Source organism: Larus michahellis, chromosome Z (assembly GCF_964199755.1).
Source record: "Larus michahellis chromosome Z, bLarMic1.1, whole genome shotgun sequence".
NCBI lineage: Eukaryota > Metazoa > Chordata > Aves > Charadriiformes > Laridae > Larus > Larus michahellis.
This window is the reverse complement of record NC_133930.1, coordinates 50,515,797-50,537,830: the sequence shown is the minus strand read 5'-3', so window position 1 is coordinate 50,537,830 and position 22,034 is coordinate 50,515,797. Positions and strand designations below refer to the sequence as shown.

Below are 22,034 nucleotides of genomic sequence, written 5' to 3'. Positions count from 1 at the left end.
TAGAACAGTGGACTGTACATTCTACTTACAACCCACTGTGACTAACCCTAAAAAGAAAATAAGCCGTGGGTTGGGGCGGGATGATCCAGTCAGAAGCTATAAATCTGTGTACGCCATGAATTTTAAGAAGTGTTTTGCCATGATACTGGTCGTAGGGGCAGTATTGCGCTTCCCACTAGGAAGCTGGAGTGTACACCCAGATCACCTATGGAGCATACATCCAGATACCCCACAGACCATACTCGATGATGCCTGTCAAGTACTGAAGTGTGGGGATCTAGAGGCCCAAAGACAGTTGAATGGTGAAAACAAGTACCTGTGCCCAGAAATTTGGAGGGTCGTAGAGAGATATCCAGATATCCTGAGCCTGCATCTTGTGAACAACAGAGTGAAGTGTGGTGGAACACACAAATTGGAGGGTGGACCACTGATGACGGGTGGATCAAGTGACCTAATATATGGTATAGGAGCAGATGTGTCTGGAAGAGATCCAAGGGGAAGATTTAGAATAGCTGTACTGGAAAATAGCAGTTAAGCAGAAGGGACAACTACAACTACTAAAATCCCAGTAATACAACACTGGGAACCACTGAATGATCCAGCCCTGGTAACAGTTACTGAGATTAAAGATCTTAGACAAACATTTGAGATTGAGACAGGGTACAGTGAGACAAATGCTTGGGTAGAATGGGTAAAATATACTGTTAATAGTTTGAACCAAAGCAATTGCTACGCTTGTGCCTCAGGAAGGCCCCCAGCACAGATCGTCCCTTTTCCCTTAGGGTGGACGAAAGATTCTGTAGGGATATGGTCTATGACAGCATTATACCAAGAAAGGACCGCCTGGGGAAATGAGGCCTGTCATTCACTTTCCTTACTGCTTCCTGCCTTGGAGTCTAGAGATGTTAAAGTGCCACCAGTATTTTCCACAGCAGTTAGTAACCATACAGCGTGCCTCTCATGGCACGGTGTGAATGCTACCTGTGGGGGGATTTACCCTGTGCACTGAAACTCTGAATGTGACCAAGGATGTAAACGGAAACTACTCAGTGATAAAAGTGCCTCGGGTGGATCTCTGGTGGTATTGTGGAGGGAAGACCTTGCGATCTGTGTTGCTGGCTAACTGGAAAGGTACATGCGGAATAGTACAATTGGCAATACCATTCACCCTAGCATTTGAAAAAGGAACAGGAACCCTGAGCTCAGGCAATAGAGTAAAAAGAAGTGTGGGTTCATCCTATTGATGAACATATATATATATAGATTCCACTGGAATCCCTAGAGGAGTCCCAGTTGAACGCAAAGCAAGGAATCAGATAGGAGCAGGATTCAAATCTGTCCTTTTCTGTAACTATAAACAAAAATGTAGATTGGATAAATTATATTTACTATAACCAACAGAGGTTTATTAATTATACCAGAGATGCATTAAAAGGAATAGTGGAACAACTGGATGCAACCAGCCAACTGGCATAGGAAAAAAGGATCACCCTGGACATGATCTTGGCGGAGAAGGGAGGTGTATGTGTAATGCTAGTGAACCGATTGTGCCCTTTTATACCAAACAATACGGCACCTGATGGTACTGTAACCAATGCTCTCAAGGACTCACAACTTTAGCTGAAGAAATAACTTGAAAATTTAACGATAGATAGTTCTTTAAACAGGTGGTTAGATTCTTGGTTTGGGAAACGGAAGGGAATGGTAGTATCCATCTTAACCTCACTAATCATATTAGCCAGAGTGTTAGTTGCTGTAGGGTGCTGCATCATCCCTTGCATCCAAGGGTTAGTACAACAGCTGATAGAAACTGCCCTGACAAAGCAAATGGAAGTAGATCCCCCTCCATATCCTGGAAAAAATGCTTCGTCTAGAAGAAGAAAATAAAAACTCTTGAGAAGGAGAAGAATGTAACATCATGCTGTCAGCCTTAGAGGCCTCCTATGGAACCATGCCCTAGAAATGCAAAAAGTAATAGGATTATAAAAAAGGAAAGGGGGAAACTGTAGAAAGGCAGGTATTGTTTTTGCAATAGAGAAAAGCCGTTTCCATCAGAGCTGACATGATAAGGGAAGGACTAGACAAAGAGGCTCCAACAAAGGCTTGTAGAACATCTCCTACCCCACAGACAAAAGGACAAACTGATTCATACCGGATTCGTGTCTAGAAGGGTAGTCAAACATTTAACCAGGGCTAATGACATTGCGTAATTTCAACAAAAAGGAAAGAAATAAACTAGTCTGATAAGCCCTCTAGGTGTAGCATAAAAAGAAGTAAACAGAGGCAGGACATCCAGGAATAATTTCAGGTGCTCTGGACAGGCTCTGAACCCTGGAGTACCTAACCAATGGGAAACAGGGGAGGGAAAATTCAGCCAGCGTTAGGAAATAGAAAGGTGTGTTTCAAGAACCAAAAGTGTGCCTACTTGCTAGGTCACCCGCTCTTGCAAGAATGTTTAAATAAAATGTGCGTCGTATCGTTCACTGCCTGAGCCATTGTTATTGGATAAGGAGCATTTCTCACAATATCACATACAAAACATATATAGCAACAGTTTACTTCATAGAACTGCTACACCGCAACTTCTCGGTTTTAATTCTGTGTAACAAAGGCAAATTGAGAACTGCCAAGAACGTTGTGCAGTATGTTAACATAGGCGGCTACAAGAATTAAAGCTGGATTTGAAGTAATATGTAAGTCTACATCCTGCAGCACATGGTATTTCCTTCACCGTGTACATCGCTTCTTCATTTCAAATTCAGAGTTCTCATGTTCCTGAACTTGATGGCTTTAACAGTTTGTGTCATTTTGCATGACTGATATATTTGCAAAATGTAATTTAAATTCAAATAATTACTGCTTTACTATTCTATTCCATCCACACATTATTTACCATATGAAGTAATAAGTGGAATGAAATAACTCTGTCTGCAGTCCTTGCCCTTCTTATTCACTGTGTTCCTCTTCTGGTTACAGAGGTCAGCACAATGCCACTTCACAAACTGAAGTCACATTTTGGTACACACCAATTTAATGGGTGCACTGAACGTTAAAAAAAAAAAGTATAAAGCTGAGGTAACATCTGCCTTACACTTACGGGATATGAACATGACACAGATTTCTCTTCTGCAGCAGATTCAGACACAGGCAATTTAATATTAGAAAACAGGTACTGTGACTCCTACCTTTGTGCTCCACCAGGTACTCACCAATCCATGCACTGGATAGTTTTATATAAACAAAACTGGTTATTAGTACCTCTGCAGCATTTAGACTGACTCAAATGAAAAAAAGAGATCAACTGCAGAAAAAGACTTTTAAAAAGCATCTTCCAAGTTCTCTCAGTTAGTGAAGGAAAATCTCATTGATGCTTCATATTTTGAGCCTTTTTAAAAAATGTTCAGCTTCACATTAAACATTGTGAGATGAATTCTCTCATGATTAGCTCTTTCTGAAATAATTTTTAGAAAGTTCCTTACTGAAATAAGGAGAGAAATTTTATCATCATTTAATTCTAGCAAACATCATGCCTCCTTTTGCAAACTATACTGCACTAACATAGCTAAGACTAAATTTTGACCCACAATGAAAAACACACTAAGCTATTTGTTTCTGCTTCCTGATTACACATCTACAAGGTCTGAAAGACTCTGCATCACCAAAACCTAGCATTTTGTTAAGGGCAATTATTTCACAATTATCAGACACGGCAGAACTCACCCTTTGGCTTGGGCTGATTGACTCTAACACAACCTCTGTGTTTGCAAAGAAGCTCTTCCACTCAAGTTACAGATCTAGGATTTCTAGCATCAGAGGAGCTTAAGAAAGCCTTTGTTACTGTGCAGCCCCTTCCTTCAGGTCCACATCACAACAGTAACACATATGTTTAAGACAAAGCAAAAATCTCCACAAACATTAGTATTTTCATCAAAGCTAAATTTCAACCACCTCTGATATTATATAATAAGATATTATTTTGCAAATCATTGTCCTGAAGATTTTTCTTTCCCCAAGTCTTCCTCCAAGCAATTCAGACTGCCATGCTCTTAATTTTTTTTTTTTAAAAGAACCTTCATTTTCTCTTTTATCTGGTGAACTGGGCTCCTGTCTGCATATTCATGGATCATTACAGATCAGAAATCAGGCTACATTTAATGTTTGAATACTTAAAACCAATTCAAGTTGAAGAAAGGAAATTCCATCATAAAAAATACCTGAAAACACAACAGGTTTAGAAGACTGTTTTGACTTCTCTGTTTGTTGCTTCTGCTCCAAGACTGCCAGCATGCCACCCAAATCCAATTGCACAGGAATTTGACTCTTCTTGCCAGTGCTCCTGGATGTTTCCTGAAAAAGTTCAGTACCAATTAGTAATGCTCACCATTTCAGACTGTAAAGACTGTATTTTGTATGGTGTGTAATACACTCTTAACATCTTCATTCATGATACTTTTGATTTTTAACTTGACTCAATGAAAGTATTTTGACCTTTAAATAAACATCATCTTTAATGTGAAAAATAAAAAATCAGAAACAGTTCAAATAACTTTTGAGTAGCTGGAGGAAGTGCTTTATGTCAGGTTCCCACTTCAGTCAGACTGCCACCTATCTTTGAAAAAAGAAAAAAGCCTTACCAGAATTGAAGTTTTATTAAAAATACAGAAAAAATTCTCTATCTTCCAGATTATGTGATTGCAATACACATATATCATTATCTTCAATGCTTTATTAAAATGGGAGTTCATTGACTTTAATTAAGTACCAGCTCATCATAAGCAGTAACCTTTCTGTCTGCTTTGAAGAGAAGGCACAAGTGGTGTCCCATACTTGACACCACATTTAGTGATTCGGAATATAAAAAGATTACAAATGAATAGTCTAGCAAAGACTATGAAAGGGCAAACTGCGATGGCAGAACATGTTAAGGAAATGACTCACAGATTTTATACTTTCAGAAGTCTTATCCTGGAAGATCAATTCATTATAGCTTCTGTTACAATAGGGTTAAGGAACGTGACCTCTGCCTTTTGAGCCTAGGATCTCATCTTGCACCTGAGCTATGCCAGAACCTACTCACCAACATGGAACTACTTACTGACCTCATTGTTGCTCTGTATTTCTCCTCCCAGCCCCAAGCTAATTGGATTTCCTTGCCTCCTTGTCTTAATCTGGCAGAACCACTTTTAAGAGGTTCCCAAATCCTTAAGACAATCAGTTTGGACTGGATTTACGCCATGATCAAATAAGACAGATGAAAGAAAAATTCCTGATATCTGAAACTTGCAGACATTAATGAAAAACTAGTATTTCTTCCAAAACGCTGTATCACAAACTGGGGGCTAGTAATTACTACCACTGTCTGCTTCCAATCAAGACAATCTTGTCACTTATTTCAAACTATGAATACAATTGCAGATGAGCTTGGATCTAGTCTTATATTTAAATATGCTAATTTTCTTTGTCATTTTGAGTTGTAAATTTCTTTTCAAACATGAATTAATTTACCTGCATTTTCTTTCTTTCTGATACTGAAGACGAAGCTTGTTTGCCTGAGAGTCCATCCACCTTGGGATTTCCATCCACTGTGGGAGACCAACTATCCCAAGGCTCTTCAGGGAGATGAATCTTTGAAATTTAGAGACAAAAGGTGAGACAGAGGAAGAGAAAATATTTAAAGACACGTAAAGTGAAGATGATTTTAAATTCAAATAGAACATAGACAGTGGGATTGAGTCTACCCTCAGCAAGTTTGTGAATGACACCAAGCTAAGTAGTACAGTTGATAGACTTCAGGGACAGGATGTCATCCAGAGGAACCTTGACAGGCTTGAGGAGTTGGCCTGTGTGAACATCATGAAGTTCAGCAAGGCCAAGTGCAAGGTTCTGGACCTGGGCACTCCCCAATATCAAAACAGACTGGGGGATGAAGGGATTGAGAGCAGCCTTGCAGAGAAGGACCTGCACGTACTGGTGGACAAAAAACTGGACATGTACTGGCAATGTGCACTCGCAGCCCAGAAAGCCAATTCTGTCCTGGGCTGTGTAAAAATAAGTTTGGCCAGCAAATCAAGGGAGCCAATCCTCCCCCTCTACTTTGCTCTGGTGTCCCCCCACCTGGAGTCCTGTGTGCAATTCTGTGGACCCCAGCACAAGAAATACATGGAGCTATGAGGGCATGTCCAGAGGAGGACGACAAAAATCGTCAAGAGGGCTGGAGCAGCTCTCCTAAGGCTAAGAGAGACAAGGTTGTTCAACCTGAAGAGAAGGCTCCAGGGAGACCATACTGTGGCCTTCTAAAAGTGCAATCATTTATTGGCTGCCATACTACTTAATCAGACTCATTATTTCATTTTTTTTTTTTCAGATTTGGAAGAAAAAATCAGCAAGGCAGTTTCATCTTCAAATATTTGCTACAGAGAAGTACAAGTGGCTTAATGATCACATGTCTCTACAACTTATGTAAGCTTTGAGAGGTTATACCCCACTTACGCTTAGAAAGCTAAAAGGTTTCTCTCAATTGAGCCACAAGTCTGTATAACACTTTCTTTATAACAAATCTCGTTTGAGCAATTACTGTGTCTTCTGCTGCTCATTCCTCCCTGTTGATTCAATTTACTGCCTCAAAGTAAACAAGGGTTTTGGGTTTTTGTGTTTGGCTTTTTTTTTTCTTTAAACCACATATTCACAATGAAATAAAACCAAGCGCAAAAAGTTCTAGCAGCTAAATTAGGTTCAAAGAAACAGAAACCTGGAGTTTCACCTTTATTATTTATGGTTTTTGCTTTGCAAGAGCAATCCTATTTCCAGACCCTGTGATTCATATTTGGGATTCATTCCCATATTGAATGAATTTCCAAAGTAATCCTTGGGATGCATTTCACTCATGTTAAAAAAATAAAGCTTGGATTTATAATGGACGTTAGATTTAAATTCTTACCCTTGCACAGCTTTAGAACGAAGCGTTACACTGTTCGGATGCCCTTGAAATTTGATTATATGAACAAACAGCAAAGGCAGAAATTGAAAGGGTCTGAGTATTAATTTTATGAAGTACAAAATTAAACCAGAACACTACCTGTAGGAAAATAAAATACATAAAGAGAATTCTTCTCAACTAACTTCAAGTGCCCACAACAGAGGTGTCTATATCAGAATTAGTAGCCCAGAATTTATGCAGCAGTTCAGAGACCAAAAAGATATCTGCTTTGGAATGATATGAATCTATTGAATACAGTGAGTAGCTCTTCGCTGTCTACACAGTATCTAAGAGGACTGCCATGGGCAGATCCCACAGTTTAAGTGCCTACATTTAGTCAAAAGAATTCCAGCTTCATTCTCATTTAAAAATTGCAGTCTTTTCCTGCTTATTTTCTTAACGTTCACATAACGTCGTAAGATTACTTACTTCAGTCTGCTTTCTGACAGCAGGAGTAAATGATGATTTCTGAGATCCTAGTCTGTTTCTTCTATCAGAAGCAGCTGCCAGATCAGGAAATTCCTCAGCATCCTAAACAAATAAATCAGAAGATGATTTTACAAGAACTATCAAGTCCATATTCTCAAAACTGAATTTTCCTACATTCAAACAATTTTCTCCCTGCTTATCATTCATTCACCTTGATGTGTTTCACTGTACAAAAATTCAGAAGCCAAGTGCAGTACCACCAACTATAATCAGCACTACAATGGTTAAATCATCTATGCAACAGCTAATTCGGGGCTGAAAGAGCTTACAAGAGAAATGCTTCCAACAGCAGCTTGTTATTGCTGTCAGCTGATACAAATAATTAGAGGTAAACGGTTCCTAAAGGAGTGCTTTTCAGATCATTTAACAGCCTTGCAAACAACTTCCCTCCTCATCCACTACAGTCTCCAGCTATGCAATTCTGCCTTAAACATGTGAGTGTTGAAGAACAAAAAGGGGAGGCAAAAGGGTAATAACTCTTGACTACTGTATGGAAATAAACAGACAAATCACTCAAGTGATTATGTAGGCTTAGACACAAGAATAAATTTTATTAGCAGAAGATACATTACCTGGACTCCAAATTAACTAAGTGTAGACAGCCTGGAGCTTGCTCTGCACTGGTTACCTTATATCCACTACCTCAATCATTATGATCCTGATCCTGATTGGTTTTCATTCGGTTGCTTCTCCTACCACTGCTTCTCCTCTGAGAGGCGTTTTTAGCTGTGATACAATACTACTGAACACACCAATACTTCTGCAGCCCTCATTTAAACTGTCCAAGCTAGGAAGCCCCAGTGTAAGGACAGTCACACCTCACTAATTAACTATTTTTAAAGAAGCTTGGAAGTAGAAGATGGCTGCAAGAAAGGAAAAAATATTTCACAAACACACTTTTGAGCATAGAGACTGGAATCAAAGGTAGTACTTTCACATTTAAATAGCCCTCATTAGAATAAATTTTAATTTCAGTCTGTCCAATCACTTCCTGAATTCAAATAAATGTCTGGCATTTCCTGTAGCAAAATGAATAATTATAACACAGCACTCACTGTAATATTATACCTCCTTACATTTGTTAACTCATCACCTATAGGAACCAGAGAACATCAAACAAAATTATGAGAAAGATCAATTAATTTCCCTTTTATTTCCCTGTCACTTCTGATTCACACTTAGCCATCTATTTTACTGACTGAGAAGCCCTAGTTTATTCAGTCTTGCCTCCTACAGAAATTGCTTCATACCTTTGATTATTTTTGGAGCCCTCTGTCTATTTTTTTTAGTTCAACTATGTATATTTTTTTTAAGGAGTGGGGGAAACACAAGAAAACAAAATCCATACTATATTTAGATAGGACACACATCCTGGATTTATGTACTGTCATAATTGAATTTTTTTTCTATTTACCTAATAATTCCCAGCACTGTTTACCTGTTTGATCAGTACTACCAGCATCGACCTGATTATCAACAGCGGCTTCAACTTCTTCCCCCTCAGAGAAAATAAATAGCTAGCTCAGGGCCTATCACTGTATATAGAAAAACAGGATTACTTTTCCCAAATGCTCATTAACAGTGGCTACAAATGAGTGACTTTTACAAAAATAGTAAACAATCTAATATATTGCTCCAGTAAGCTGCTGCACATAGCAGAACCCTCTTAAATCTCCTGGGTGCCCAGAAGTTTTACGTGTGTGATCCTTTCACGCTCTTCCATTTCAAGAGTATCATACAAGCTCAACCCATTTTCAAAGCAATGAGCACACAAGCATTCCTAGCAAAACAGGAGGGTCTGAAGGCTGCCCCCCACTGCCACAACAGATGATGCATCCACATCATGGATTTCAGTGCAATGCATGTGTCCTGTTCCATGACTCAGAGCCATTTTTTTCTGCTTTTGTCTTCAATAATCCCATTACCTTCCTACTATTTCTCATGGCTCCTGCCATTCTCTTTCTCTTTAGATGTTAAGTCATTCACATGTCAGACACTGTATAGTAGCATATAGTAAAAATGGGGATGTTCTCATGAAGGAAAGAACCTGCAGATCTTTGCTTCTACCAATAATTCTCTAACAAAGAGGTCTGTAAACAGTAATTTCTCGTGCAGTTCCAGGACAATGAACTACATTATTAAAAGAATGTGTAGCCACAATTCTGCACCATGTTCCATGTTAAAGTGTACAGAACAGAAGCCAGCCAGGAAAGCTTCTTTATGCTGTAATTTCAAAGACTAAACATTACGTACACTAGATGAAACAAGTCAACACATGTACATAGCGCTTTCAATGAATGTGGGAGGGCCTAAAGCATTCTGATAGACAGAAGTATCAAAATATTAATATGCAAATTACAGCTACATGAAATTGAAAAAAAACCTGGAACGGGCAATCAGGAATGTAAGCAGCGACAACTGTGTTCCACAGAAACCACCTCCAGATGTGAGATGGGTAGAAGTGTAATACCAGTACCACATTCTTTAAAACTGTGGCATACTATGGTACCCAGTATATTCCCCGTTCCTTGTTCACTTTGGTTTCTGCAATAATTTCTACAGAATAATTTTAATTTAGGAAATTTGACTTTTATTGTTGCCTGCTAACATTCAGACCCTCAGATGCATAATTCCAAATTTGCTCCTAAGTCTCTTCTGCAATTCTCTGTGCTCACTGAATACATGGTAAGTCAAAAGGCACAACTGTTCCGTACCAGTAGCTTCTGACAAACATCTCAACTGAAATGGACCTGAACCAATATCCTCTACAAATGGCATCTGAACTTAAAATTGTACAAAGCTGTGTTAACATCTGGTCTTCCAGTACACTTATAACGCTTAAAAGAACAACAATAAAACCCTCTTTTGTGTACCTCAATCCTTGGTGGTTCCTGTATTGTAGTAGATTCATTTTGAGGTTTCTCTACATCAGTGGGTGACTTTGTTTTTTTTTTCTTTTTCTTCTTTTTTTTCTTCTTTTCTGACCCTTCTTCAGGCTCAGTTTCACTAGCATCATTTTTTGTTTCTGACTGCTGAAGAAAATCATGAGGTGCAACCATTAGAAGATGATTTATTTCCATACCACCTACCAAAATATATGCAAGTGACCACACTTACGCAACTAAACAGTATCTTAATCAATCCAGATTAGGACATTATGGGGACAAGGAAAATTCAAGATCTCTTAGAAATTCAGCGCTACTGCAAAAACTGTTAATTTGAAGTACACTGTATGATTATCAGAATGCATCAGGAACTACTGAAGGTCAGGAATTTGAAAAAAGTCCAGCCTAAAAGTAACATATTCAAATCAGCTATTTTGGAAGTTCATGTTGCTGGAGTAACACTGTCTTTTTGATATCTTGTTATTCTTTTCCACTACAAGAGAAGAAAAATTCTAATAAGGACTAGGTGACTTAATATTAATTCTTAAAAGCTACATTACCAGTGGACACTGTACAGAGCCCAGGAAAAAAATCGCAATGTCTCACATCAAAAGACACAATCACACAGTGACAGAAATTAGTTTAGAGCAGACAATTCTCAACTACCTTCGCTTCACTATCCTGCTTCCCTTTGCCTCTGGGAAGATCTTCAGATGCTGGTGATGACACAGTTTTCTTTGGGGGCTGTGAAAGTACCATGGCCCAAGACACATGTGGCTGAGCAGAGCCATCTGCAGGTGTTTCAGGAAATGCTGTTGGGAAAAAAAGTAATATACAAAGATGTCTCAAAAATATTTCTCAAATATTCAAAAGAAAAAGGATCAGCAAAAAATTAATCAAGGACTAGCAGGTACAGCACAGAGACGTATTCCTTCTGAGGAATGACTGAAATAAGACACTCATACGTTTTGTTTCACCAGAAAGCTTTCTAGAATTGTAACTACTCCATATATTGTCCAGCACTATATACATATATTTAGCCTAATTAAATTATAAATGGGAGATTCTCTGTCATACTAACCACATACAAATAATTCCATGCTCATTTTCTAAGTTATTTTTCTTTAAAATAATGAACTTCTGCTGTATTTATATACAAAATTCCTTTAATATTTATCCCACTCAGTCATACAGCTTTCACATACAAGGCCACATCAGTATTTTCTCAGAAAACTTCCCAGTTTTACAGACATACAAACCAGCTGAAAGACTTCCTAATATGCCTAAGTGTACAAGAATTTCACCATTAGCACTCAGACGTATCAATATTTTGAAAGAATTCACACTTAATTGATTTTGTAAATATTCCAAACACACAGCAAATACAGAGCAAAATCTGAATTTCTTTTAAGAATGAGGAAAACTTTCATTGAACAATTACAGAGCACAGTGGTTTTACATGGCAAGGTTTTGGTAGCAGGTGGAGGCTGCAGGGGTAGCCTCAGTTAGAAGCTGGACACTGCCAGCCCCAGCCAGCTCCAAGAGGGACCCGGACTGGTGCATGTCTGTGTATACACAGAAATCCAGTGAGAGACACTTAGACAATTCGATACATAATGCACATGATGCCTCTAAGACAGAGTCCTGCTGAACAGAACCTTTTTTCAAACAATTATGGATTTAAGTATCAATATTAATTGAAGTATTATTAAATTTAAGTATTCCAATTAAATTGAAAAACTTACTTGAAACTAGCCACCTGACAGTTTGTGGCAATTTAAAAATAACAAAAAAAAAAAGAGTTCTGCATCCCACAGCTAGACGGGAAAATAAAAAAAAGGGGGGGATATTTCAGCACCAAAGTTCTCCACAGCTATCCTTTGTTTAACAGGCTTGACAGAAATAACATATGCCACAGAATAATTTTTACGTACATACTAGAACCTAGACTGCCAGCTACCGAAAATAAATCTGCTTATCAAGACTGGTGGAATATTTACCTCTCATTTAGTCTTGAAAAAAATCTGAAAATGACTCAAAAGACTTCCAATAATATGCATTACTTCCTCTCCTCTTAAACAACATGTGAGGCAACTAGAGCAATATTTGCCCTTGAGCACCGATGAAACAGCAGAGAAGGAAGATAATCCCAGTTTTGATGTGCTGATGAAATCTATAAGCAAGAATGAGCTATAAGTGGTCATCTCATCTGAAAAAAAACTGATATAGCCTTATTTGTTCCTTTTTTTTCTTCTGTAGTGCATTTGTTGTTTAATTCCTTTTTTTATTTCAAACATCAATAGCTCCTCAGAACACTTTAGTTTTCCAAATTGATGAGATATAGCCAGTTAAAACACAGGGAAATAATTTGTGTCTGGAGAACTTACCTCTACCATCAAACGAAGAGGGAATTAAGCTGGTTACTGTTTCATCTAAAGTTTTTGATGAAGCTTTGCTTTCCACAGAAGTAGTTTCCTGGAAAATAGGCAGTCAGGTATCATAAAAGCAGGAATAAAAATCACTGACCTAAACAGAGCTAAAGATAAAAAACCACCTTAAATTAAAAAATCCTCAACCTGTGCACAGATAAAGGTGTAGGGAATTTTGTAGCCTGATTTTTTCCTGTTGTTTTTCTAAGTGGAACCATCATTTTGACCCTATAGTATTACAAAATATAAGCAGACACCTCTCCACCACTGTACAAAGCAAGATGATGCCTTCTTACATCCAAACAAGCATCCAAACAATGACTCTAAGAACAAACAAGAAAAAGTTTTATTGTTCCAAGTACATTAAAAACAAAGCCCATCATCAAATTCAAAGTAGCAATGACAAAGGAAACTCAAGTGACCGCAGCAAGGTCTTTTTTCCACAACAGGCAGTTTTCCACTGAGGCACATTGGAAATATTATGCTGTTTGGATCCTTCAAAATTATTCGTGTTTAATCACTGTTGAAAACTCTGATTCAATATACATGACATACTGCTGAATGTGTCAGCATTGTACTTACTAACAAATAGGGAATTGAGGAAATCAAGAAAAAGAACAAAGTTAAATGCTTATGTCTTAATAATATTTTTGTCTCCTTCTAGAATTCAGTTTCTTATTTTTATCCTTTAGCACAAAGCAATTAAGTACAATATTCCAGACTTTCTTTTTTTTTAATCTGGTAAAACAATTGGGTAAGTGACTGCTTACCTATTATCTCCAGGCGAGAGAGAAAACAAGAAGCTATTAAGAAAGCTGCAAAGTATATGTGCTCCATACAGGCAAGATAGAAGTCTGGATCATAGCAGTACCAATCTAAATTCTAACTGTATTTGACCTTCCCCTATCTACTGGCAGCAGAGACAAGGAAAGAACAGTGAGAAAGGGTAAAAGAGGAGTCAGCAAGCACTGACACCACCATCTACAAAAAGAACCATAAAACCTCTAGCTTATTAAATTCCTTGCTTGTAAGGTACTTAAATAAGTCTTTAGCTACCATACTGAATGCAAAATACTTGCATTCAGAAATGCTTGAACTTTAAACAAGTTTTATTTTTATGAATTCTACAACATGAAAGCATTAGCTAACCTCTGTGTTCAACAAAAGAGACATCTGTGGTTGACTAAGGCACATCATGGCATTTTCCGATGAACATACCGGTCCACTTTTATGCTGTACATTCAATATCTCACTGCTTCCCAAACTCCGTGACTTGCAGACATCCAAAATGGTAGCTTCAAATGTGTGTATAGGAAGAGACTCTGGTTTTGGAGTTTGAGTTGATTTCTTGTTTGTAGTTTTATTGAACCTGTCTGAATAAAGCATGTGAAGTCTAGATAATTAAACTTGCATGTGATCATTTCTAGGTATGTTTTATAGTACACTAGTTGACATAACTACAGTAATTGTCACAGGAACTATTGCAACGCATAGCTCATTAAAAAAACAACCTAGCAATTCTAACCGATGTGTATACACAACACGAAAGTAACAGGCAACTGTAAATTCAGACACTTGCTTAGGAAATTTTTCCTATCAGTTTACATGAATGTCTTCAATCAGCAAAAAGACGGTAAGTCAACATCCCATGTCATAAAGTCACACGGGAAAAAAATATTGTCCTTTAATTATTCTAGATTTAGAAACATGGTCACAAACTGGAGGATATAGCACAGTCAACCACTTTATGGCTATCTGATGTATTCCTAACCCAACAACAGATTTGTACCTGGCTTCACGGAATCTCTGGTGCATGCGGAGGTCTGGAACGAAGTCCTGTTCACAATTCTGACAGAAGAGTCCTCTCCACCATGCCTTTTCTTGTCTAATTTTTTCTCACCCTCTTTTGATCTCCTCTGCTGCAAGTATTTGTGACATATTTAGTTGATTTTACCTGAACTTCGTAAAGTCACCAAGTTTGCCTTAACTTAACAGCTAACCACCTCTGCATCTGGAGCTTGACCATCAAGTTAATACAACATAAATAGTTAGTATACCATAACCACAAATAACCAATAAAAACCAGCAACAGCCAGTTAAAGATTTGTTATTTAATTTTACCTACCTTGTTAACCATACCATTTTTACCACATATTATAGCCCAAGCAAGACAAATTATTCCATATGTTCGTAGACAACCATGCTTTTAAATCTCATTAATCAGAGCCTTTTGAACAGTTTAAAATGGTTTGGTCTTAAATCATCCAGTCTGATTTTCCAAAACTAAGTTTATTCTAGAATAGAGCTAAAATCTTAAAAGCATTCCAATCTTTTGACTAAACTACATATTGTGGGCAAAACTAGGCAAGACTGCTGTCACAACAACGAAAACACTTGGAGCAGGGAGAAAGTAATTAGAAAAAATACACCTATATGATCCCAGTAAAGGAAATACATTCACCTATACTGTAAAGTCCTGAAAGTCTTGTGATCCTTTCAAGAAACACAGTTTGGCAAAGCTGGACTCAGGAATCACCGTGGCAGGCAAGGAACAAGCACTAGGCTTGTAACTATGCAAAGTTTACTGTATCGACCTAGATGAGTAGTTTAACTCTTTGGGATTACAGGATGCTGGACTAAATTCAAAGTAAATCTGACAGCAACATTGTTTTCTTGAGTGGGAGGACAAGCCATTTCCTGACCTCCAAAGCTAAATTGTTAAAGCTTTAGGACATGTGAAGGCAAAGCCACAGGTCAATCATTTCTCTTCAAGCTCACAAAAAACCCCCAACCAAATGACAGGGAGCAACAAAAAAAGACTATCAAACAGTACATAGCTGAACCCAAGCCCCTACAAAGATGACAGAACTCCCAGCAGCTAAACTAAGCTTCTTCATGTTACATTACTTGTGCTGACACTGGAGATAATCATCTCTCCTGACCGCTTCAGTGTTTGATTTTTCTCTCAGCAAGAAAACTACTAACTTTGGGTCTCTAGCCTTGGTATCTTATGCCTAGTAATGCATGCTTAGGACCTAATCGTACAACTGCCTCTACACAGGCTTGACCGCAGTGAAGTTACCATGTGTCTGCCTACAGAGTAAGGTCCACCAGAAGGATGTGACCATAGAACAGACTACTTGAACCTGTTGGAAACAACACCAGCCTTACAAATCCAAGAGACACGACATCTAACCACAGAGGAAAATGGGTTGATAATATATTTGATTTTTTCCCTGATTTTTATATTTTGATGAGCCTATCTATTTTTTGTTTGAAAATACACAAGTTTCAGGAAATTTATCCCCAGTCAGCCACACACACAAAATGACAGATGTTAACTGAACATTTGTTTTACCTTTAATTGAAAGAAAACATTTCTAACATGAACCTCTCTTCCCTCTCCACACCAATACAAGTTCCTACTCTCTTGTGTGGATTGTTTTCTACCTGTAGCAGGTCTTGGAAATCCTTCAAAAACAGATGTGGTCTCATCACTTATCAGCCACATAACTGATTACAGCCACCAGGTGTCTCTAAACTCAGGTTCATAGAACCTGCCACTGGGCTCAAAGAAAGCCCTTCCCCCCTCCCCCAAGCCCAAATAGTGAACAAAGGAAAGCATAGTTCACAAATGGTCTTTTTGTATTCCCCCCCCGCGCCCAGATCCTGCTTTCTGAGGAAAAATAATTAAATTCCCCTTAAGTTCCAAAAATAGTGCCTGAAAAACTGTATTAATTCGAACTGTAGAATTCCATTAACTTTTTTGAAATCTGAAGTTGGGCACATTACTATCATCCTCTTTAAATGCTATTTATTATCACTACAGAGAGTGATTATTCACTTTAAAAAATGAAACAAATATTTAGAAATATTGATTTAAAATACAAATTTAATTTTAATTTAAAAAAAACCAAACATGTATTTGCTCACCTTTGAAAGATTCTTACTTTCTTGTCTGATTGGATATGTTTGCTCAGCAGATTCACTGACTATTCCTGAACCATTATAGTGTGTTGCGTTGTTAGAATGATATTGTGAGCCAGCTACTGGATATACATTTGAAACAACATCAGGTGAGTAAGGGCAGCTGGGGTATTCACGGAAGGCAGGATCTCCCAGAACACTACGTGACGGACATTGAGAAAGAGATGAGAAGTCATCCCAAGGCAAATCTGCAGCATATACTTGTTGCCTAGATAAATATATCATTCCTTGGCTGAAGAATTTGTTTAACAAGAAAGCTATATTTCAAAAGAAAACTACTCTATGTTACTTCAATTAAGTATTTATTCACTGGTATGGCCTGCTTTAAAAACAATTAATTTTGTTTTGGGAAAACATGCAGTTAAGCAAATATTTTAAAACACAGCTGTTACCTCTTTCCAAGTTTCAAAACTAGTCTGCTTTGCAGTTACAGTCTTAATTTCTGTTTAAGGTGATCAAGACTCTTCAGACTTATTTTCAGTAAGTTTTTTTCTTGTGAAACAAACCAAAAGCACAGTACAACATCACATGCATCACATACTTGACTACAAAAAGACAAACATTAAAGAGTAAAACCTGTCTTAAAATGCCATAACAACAAAGTAGAAGTGCAGCATTTTATGGGGTATAAGACATGTATGAAATACAACACAGAATTATAAAATAATAATTAACTGACCTGAATTTAACCATCACAGTTTATGAAAACATATGTGTGGGGCATGCCTTTTTCCTTCAAATGTATAGTCAAAATCCCCTTCCAATTTCCTCACAAATTTTGTACAGAAACTATATGCTGAGATACAAAGTTGATAAGGGAGAAAGGAAATTTCTCACCTAAGTAAGTTGCATTTAATTTTTAAAGCTGTTCACCATAAAGTGGTCAACCTCTGAATCTTGGGTAGGTAATGAGAAACAGAGAAACTTTCCCATCTGAACATGAAACTTCCGATAACACATTTCTTACTGCCTGTTGCAATTCTACTAGACTGTAGCCAAAACTCTTACAACCATAGTTTACACATAGAGAAGAAAAACAACAAATGAGGGTCAAAAAACCCCACCATGTCTCACTCCCACCAAGGCAAAATATTCATCAGAATATTGCCACTGTCTGCTTGTTTGTTTTTTTTAAATGCTAATCGATTTAATGCTATGTTTTTTCTAATGCATAGATCAGGCCATACTCACCTCAATGTTAAATTTCTATTACAAGTCAAAATAGCTTGAAAATACCGATATTTTGCACAGGATAAAATGAAGGCCTACAATGCATGTGTTCACTAAGGCTCTAACTGAACTTGTTAGGATGCACCAATACCTTTGCAATAACTGCAAAATTAATCCAATGCTTAGAGTTCTGAGAAGCAACTAGAGAACTATGTAACACCACAAGACTCTTAGAAGACTCAATTATTTCCTATCCTACCACGTGGGCTTTTTTCTAGCTTGCTGTGGGGTTAAGGATACTTTTATAAGTCTACCATGAATGCCTTTTTTTCAGGCCTTATTAGAAAAAAACCTTTAGAAACTTCTAGCATTCTTACTAAAATGGCCTTTCTGAGGTTGCACAGGTTATAGAGAGGAGATCCAGAAGGAGCCCCATACATTATTTTAATGTTTTACAGCATGAGAAACCTTCTTGAAGGATCTTCATCTTCCTTGTATATGACTATATTTACCCCAGCCTTGTCATAACACAACCATTCTTTCACCCAAGGACTGGATTCTGCTATTTCCAAAGCACAAACAAGCAGATCAATCATTACAGACCAACAAATCCTCCTTAATGCACTGTAATAATACAGGCCCTTGGGAGCAAGGGACAAGGCACCAGCTATATGCCCAGAGAACATAAATGCAAAAACCTGAGTCATGAAGACAACGCACAAGTGTTCCTATAGTTATAATGTTAATGTATCAGAACTTTGACTCCATAATAGTATTCAATGTCTGAAACCGAAGGTTAAAATCCCCCAAAGAAATAAGATTCAGAAAATATACATACTTATCCAAAGATGGTTCCTGAACAAATGGGTAGCATGTAGTTAAGTACCTAGGAAAGACATATGCTTCTGAGGGTTCTGACCATGCCACAGTTACCGCCGCATGTTTTGGAACAAATGGTTTGACCTCTGCTGACAACTTGATGCCCTGAGAAACAAAACGTTTTTTGGCTACATGCATTTGGAGATTATGCCATAAGTGAAAAATACTCATCCTTGTGAGCTTAACTGTCATAGTACAGTGTTAGTTTGCTCACTTCTAACAAAACATGCAAAACAATAAAGCCCACCAAAAGGAAATGGAAGAAGAGGGAGAAACAAAACATAGGGATTCTAAGAGAAATGTGACTGCTCTGGAAAGTTATTTCCTTTAATATTCACATTTATCATGGAATACTCACAAAGGTCGGTTACGGAAAGGGCAGAGACTTACTTAACACAAGATGCTAAGTAAATGCTAATATACATGTAAATGCTAATATCTAAATTCTACTTTAGACTTGAACAATGTAAGCTAAAGCTCATAACATACTAGCACAACTGTAAAATCAGACTCGGAAGTATGTAATGATAGAGGCTTTGTGTACATCTGAATTTTAAGGTAGCCTGTCTGAAATCAATATTTAATTATATAGCCTTGACATGTCTGGCACAACACAAATCTATTAAGAAGAATTTTCCATCTGTTCTGAATTACCATCATCTTAAACTGGATACATATATATGGAAGGACATTGAAATGAGAGTCAAAATATTTATTGCCATTACAGTGTTACGCAGCTTTATGCACCCTAATGTATGCCACAAATCGTTCCTCTAGTTGACTGTGTATTTTAGGGTACTTGACTTACATGAAAACTGGGATTTTTTCACTTGTCAAAGCCAATTTCAATAACTAACATACAGGGGTTTTAAAAATATTTGAATGGTAATGTCAATGCTTGAGCATATAAACTGGACTCCCTGCATCCTCTAGTGGCTCTGCAGTCACTTGTGTGATTTAAAGAACTCTGACAACCTAAGTAAATTAAAAGTAACTAAAACCTCTTCAGTTTCTGAATTTACCACGCAGATCCAAATACACAATAACCATCCATTGTACCACAGACCAATAGAACGTGAAACTGGCACAGTTAAGTACACTAATACATATGAAAAGCATTAGCTTGGGATGTAATTAAAGCAAAGCATTATTGAACAATTATTGAGAATACTTCTTTCACTAAACACGTAGCGTGTCACAGGAAGCAACTACGATTGCAGGCTAACCACTAACTTTAAAGACCCCCGACTCTGACCAGGTAGTAAGTCCATGCCCAATGTTAACGCCACGGTTACTGGTCAGCACTTGTGCACCCATCTTTAAAGTGACAGGATGTCCGCCTGTCCCCGCAAGACTCTCCACTCTCTCAAAGAGAAGCCCGTTTCACATTAATCTCGCTGGAGGTTATGTCTGGGGTTCCCCCTCCCGAGAGGTGGGGAGTGACTCGCTGTGCATCAATCGGAACTGCGCCTTCCCCGCTCCAGGCCTTTCCGAAGGACTCCCCTCCCCTGGCCCGAACTGTAGGCTAATTCAAGGCGCGGTGCGAATCGCGCGCCCCGCCCCGGCGGATGCCTGTGGGCAGGCGGAGGGCTCGGCCCCGCGGGCAGTCCCCGGCATCCGCCGGCTCGGACACCGGGCCAGAGAAAAGCGGCTCTCCGCGGGTCCCAGGCCGCCCGCAGCTCCCCACGGGCAGCGGTTCCGCACCGCCGTTACGCAACAGGTCGGGAGAAGTTGGGGAGGGAGCGGGGGACCGCGGGCGCCGCCGCCCTTACCTCGCCGCCTCCACCGGGGCTCGGCCGCTTCTCCGCGGACATGGCGCGGGCGGGCTCGCCACCGCCCCCCTGCCCTCGGCTCAGTGGCGCATCGCGATGACGTCACCGCCCGAGGCCGGTCAGGTGACCTGCGAGGAGGCGTGGCAGTGCCTGCGCGGAGAGCAGCGCCGGAGCGGGCGGGGACTGGCGGCTTTGCGGGGGGCTCAGCCCGCAGGGCATCCGCGTCCTGGCCGAGGACGGCACAGAGGCTGACACCTGCAGGTGGCAGGCCGGCAAGAAGGCCTTTAAGGAGCACCAGTGGGACACCACGGGACAACGCGCAGGACTCCGGTGCGCGGGTTAAGCATGGCTGGTGGACAGCTGTAGCAACCCACGAGAGTTATTTTCCTCACCAAACTCAGCATGTTACTTACAGGTTACTTCTTGTCCATCATCATAAAGACCTCGATGGCACACACACATGACACAGGGAGAACATGTACTCTTATCAGTTAAGCTACAGGTAGATATTCCTGGGTTTGTTGGCCTTCCACATGCCCCACAGCCATAATGCTAGCTTGTGTTTGAAATGGACCAGACACAACGAGGTGCACAGGTACTAGATGGAGTAATTCAAACACCAACTATACTGAAGGACCTTTTTAAAACATCAGATTGCTTGGCTACTAGTACAGGGCCCCAAGATACCACAGTGACCATTCTGATGCAATTTATTACTTGTCAGGAGCTCACCTTTGCTGGCACACAGCTTCCTACAAGAGGGCCGGTCAGAGTTTCACTGTATTAGCCCTGACCTTTCATAGGTCAAGGAAACCAAGTTCATGCTGTCCTACAACCAGCAGCTGCTTTTATCAGATGAAAAGCACTCTGTTTACTTTGACAACTCTTCCAAACCACTTCTGCCTACACAGAGTACAACCTGGCTTCCAGAAAAAAAACCAAACCAGGATGCAAGACCAGAAGTACAGGCCAAAACTGCATGCTAAAAAGTCTACAGCAGAAAGATGAACTGGTACTATCAAATCCAACAAGCATGAAAATATCTCTCTGAAATATCAAGTACCTTTTAACACCCTAAGACAAGTTTATACCAAGTCATCATTAAATATCCTGCATTGGAAACGACCAACAAGGATCAAGTCCAACTGCTGACTCCACACAAGGCATCCTTAAAGTTAAACCGCATCTCAAGAGCATTTTCCGGACACTTCTCGAATGCCCACAGGACACTTCTCGAATGCCCACAGGACACTTCTCGAATGCCCACAGGACACTTCTCGAATGCCCACAGGACACTTCTCGAATGCCCACAGGCTTGGGGCCATGACCACCTCCCCAGGGAGCTTGTTCCAGTGCATGACCACCCTTCTCAGTGAGTAACTTTTTCCCAATATCCAACCTGAATTTCCCCTGACACAGCATTAAGCCATTCCCTTGCGTTGTCACT

General features: G+C 39.2%; 1 protein-coding gene across 9 annotated transcripts in view; it reads right to left on the bottom strand.

Moving 5' to 3' along the window:
• Window positions 1-20,706, bottom strand: part of SECISBP2 (SECIS binding protein 2) — a 34,614-nt gene extending 13,908 nt beyond the window's left edge. The window contains exons 1-11 of one of the 9 annotated variants that reach the window (XM_074570876.1): window positions 20,588-20,704; window positions 18,775-18,920; window positions 16,713-16,905; window positions 14,569-14,698; window positions 13,929-14,152; window positions 12,738-12,825; window positions 11,017-11,162; window positions 10,339-10,497; window positions 7,406-7,507; window positions 5,506-5,625; window positions 4,215-4,347 (exon numbers count right to left, since the gene is read on the bottom strand). In XM_074570876.1, the coding sequence (XP_074426977.1) occupies window positions 4,215-4,347; window positions 5,506-5,625; window positions 7,406-7,507; window positions 10,339-10,497; window positions 11,017-11,162; window positions 12,738-12,825; window positions 13,929-14,152; window positions 14,569-14,698; window positions 16,713-16,905; window positions 18,775-18,920; window positions 20,588-20,629 (1,483 nt within the window). In that variant the 5' untranslated portion in view covers window positions 20,630-20,704. Of the gene's footprint in view, window positions 1-4,214; window positions 4,348-5,505; window positions 5,626-7,405; window positions 7,508-10,338; window positions 10,498-11,016; window positions 11,163-12,737; window positions 12,826-13,928; window positions 14,153-14,568; window positions 14,699-16,712; window positions 16,906-18,774; window positions 18,921-20,587 lie in introns of all 9 variants that reach the window. The other 8 variants (XM_074570878.1, XM_074570879.1, XM_074570877.1 and 5 more) reach the window with 8 other exon arrangements.
• Between the last annotated feature and the right edge of the window lie 1,328 nt (window positions 20,707-22,034).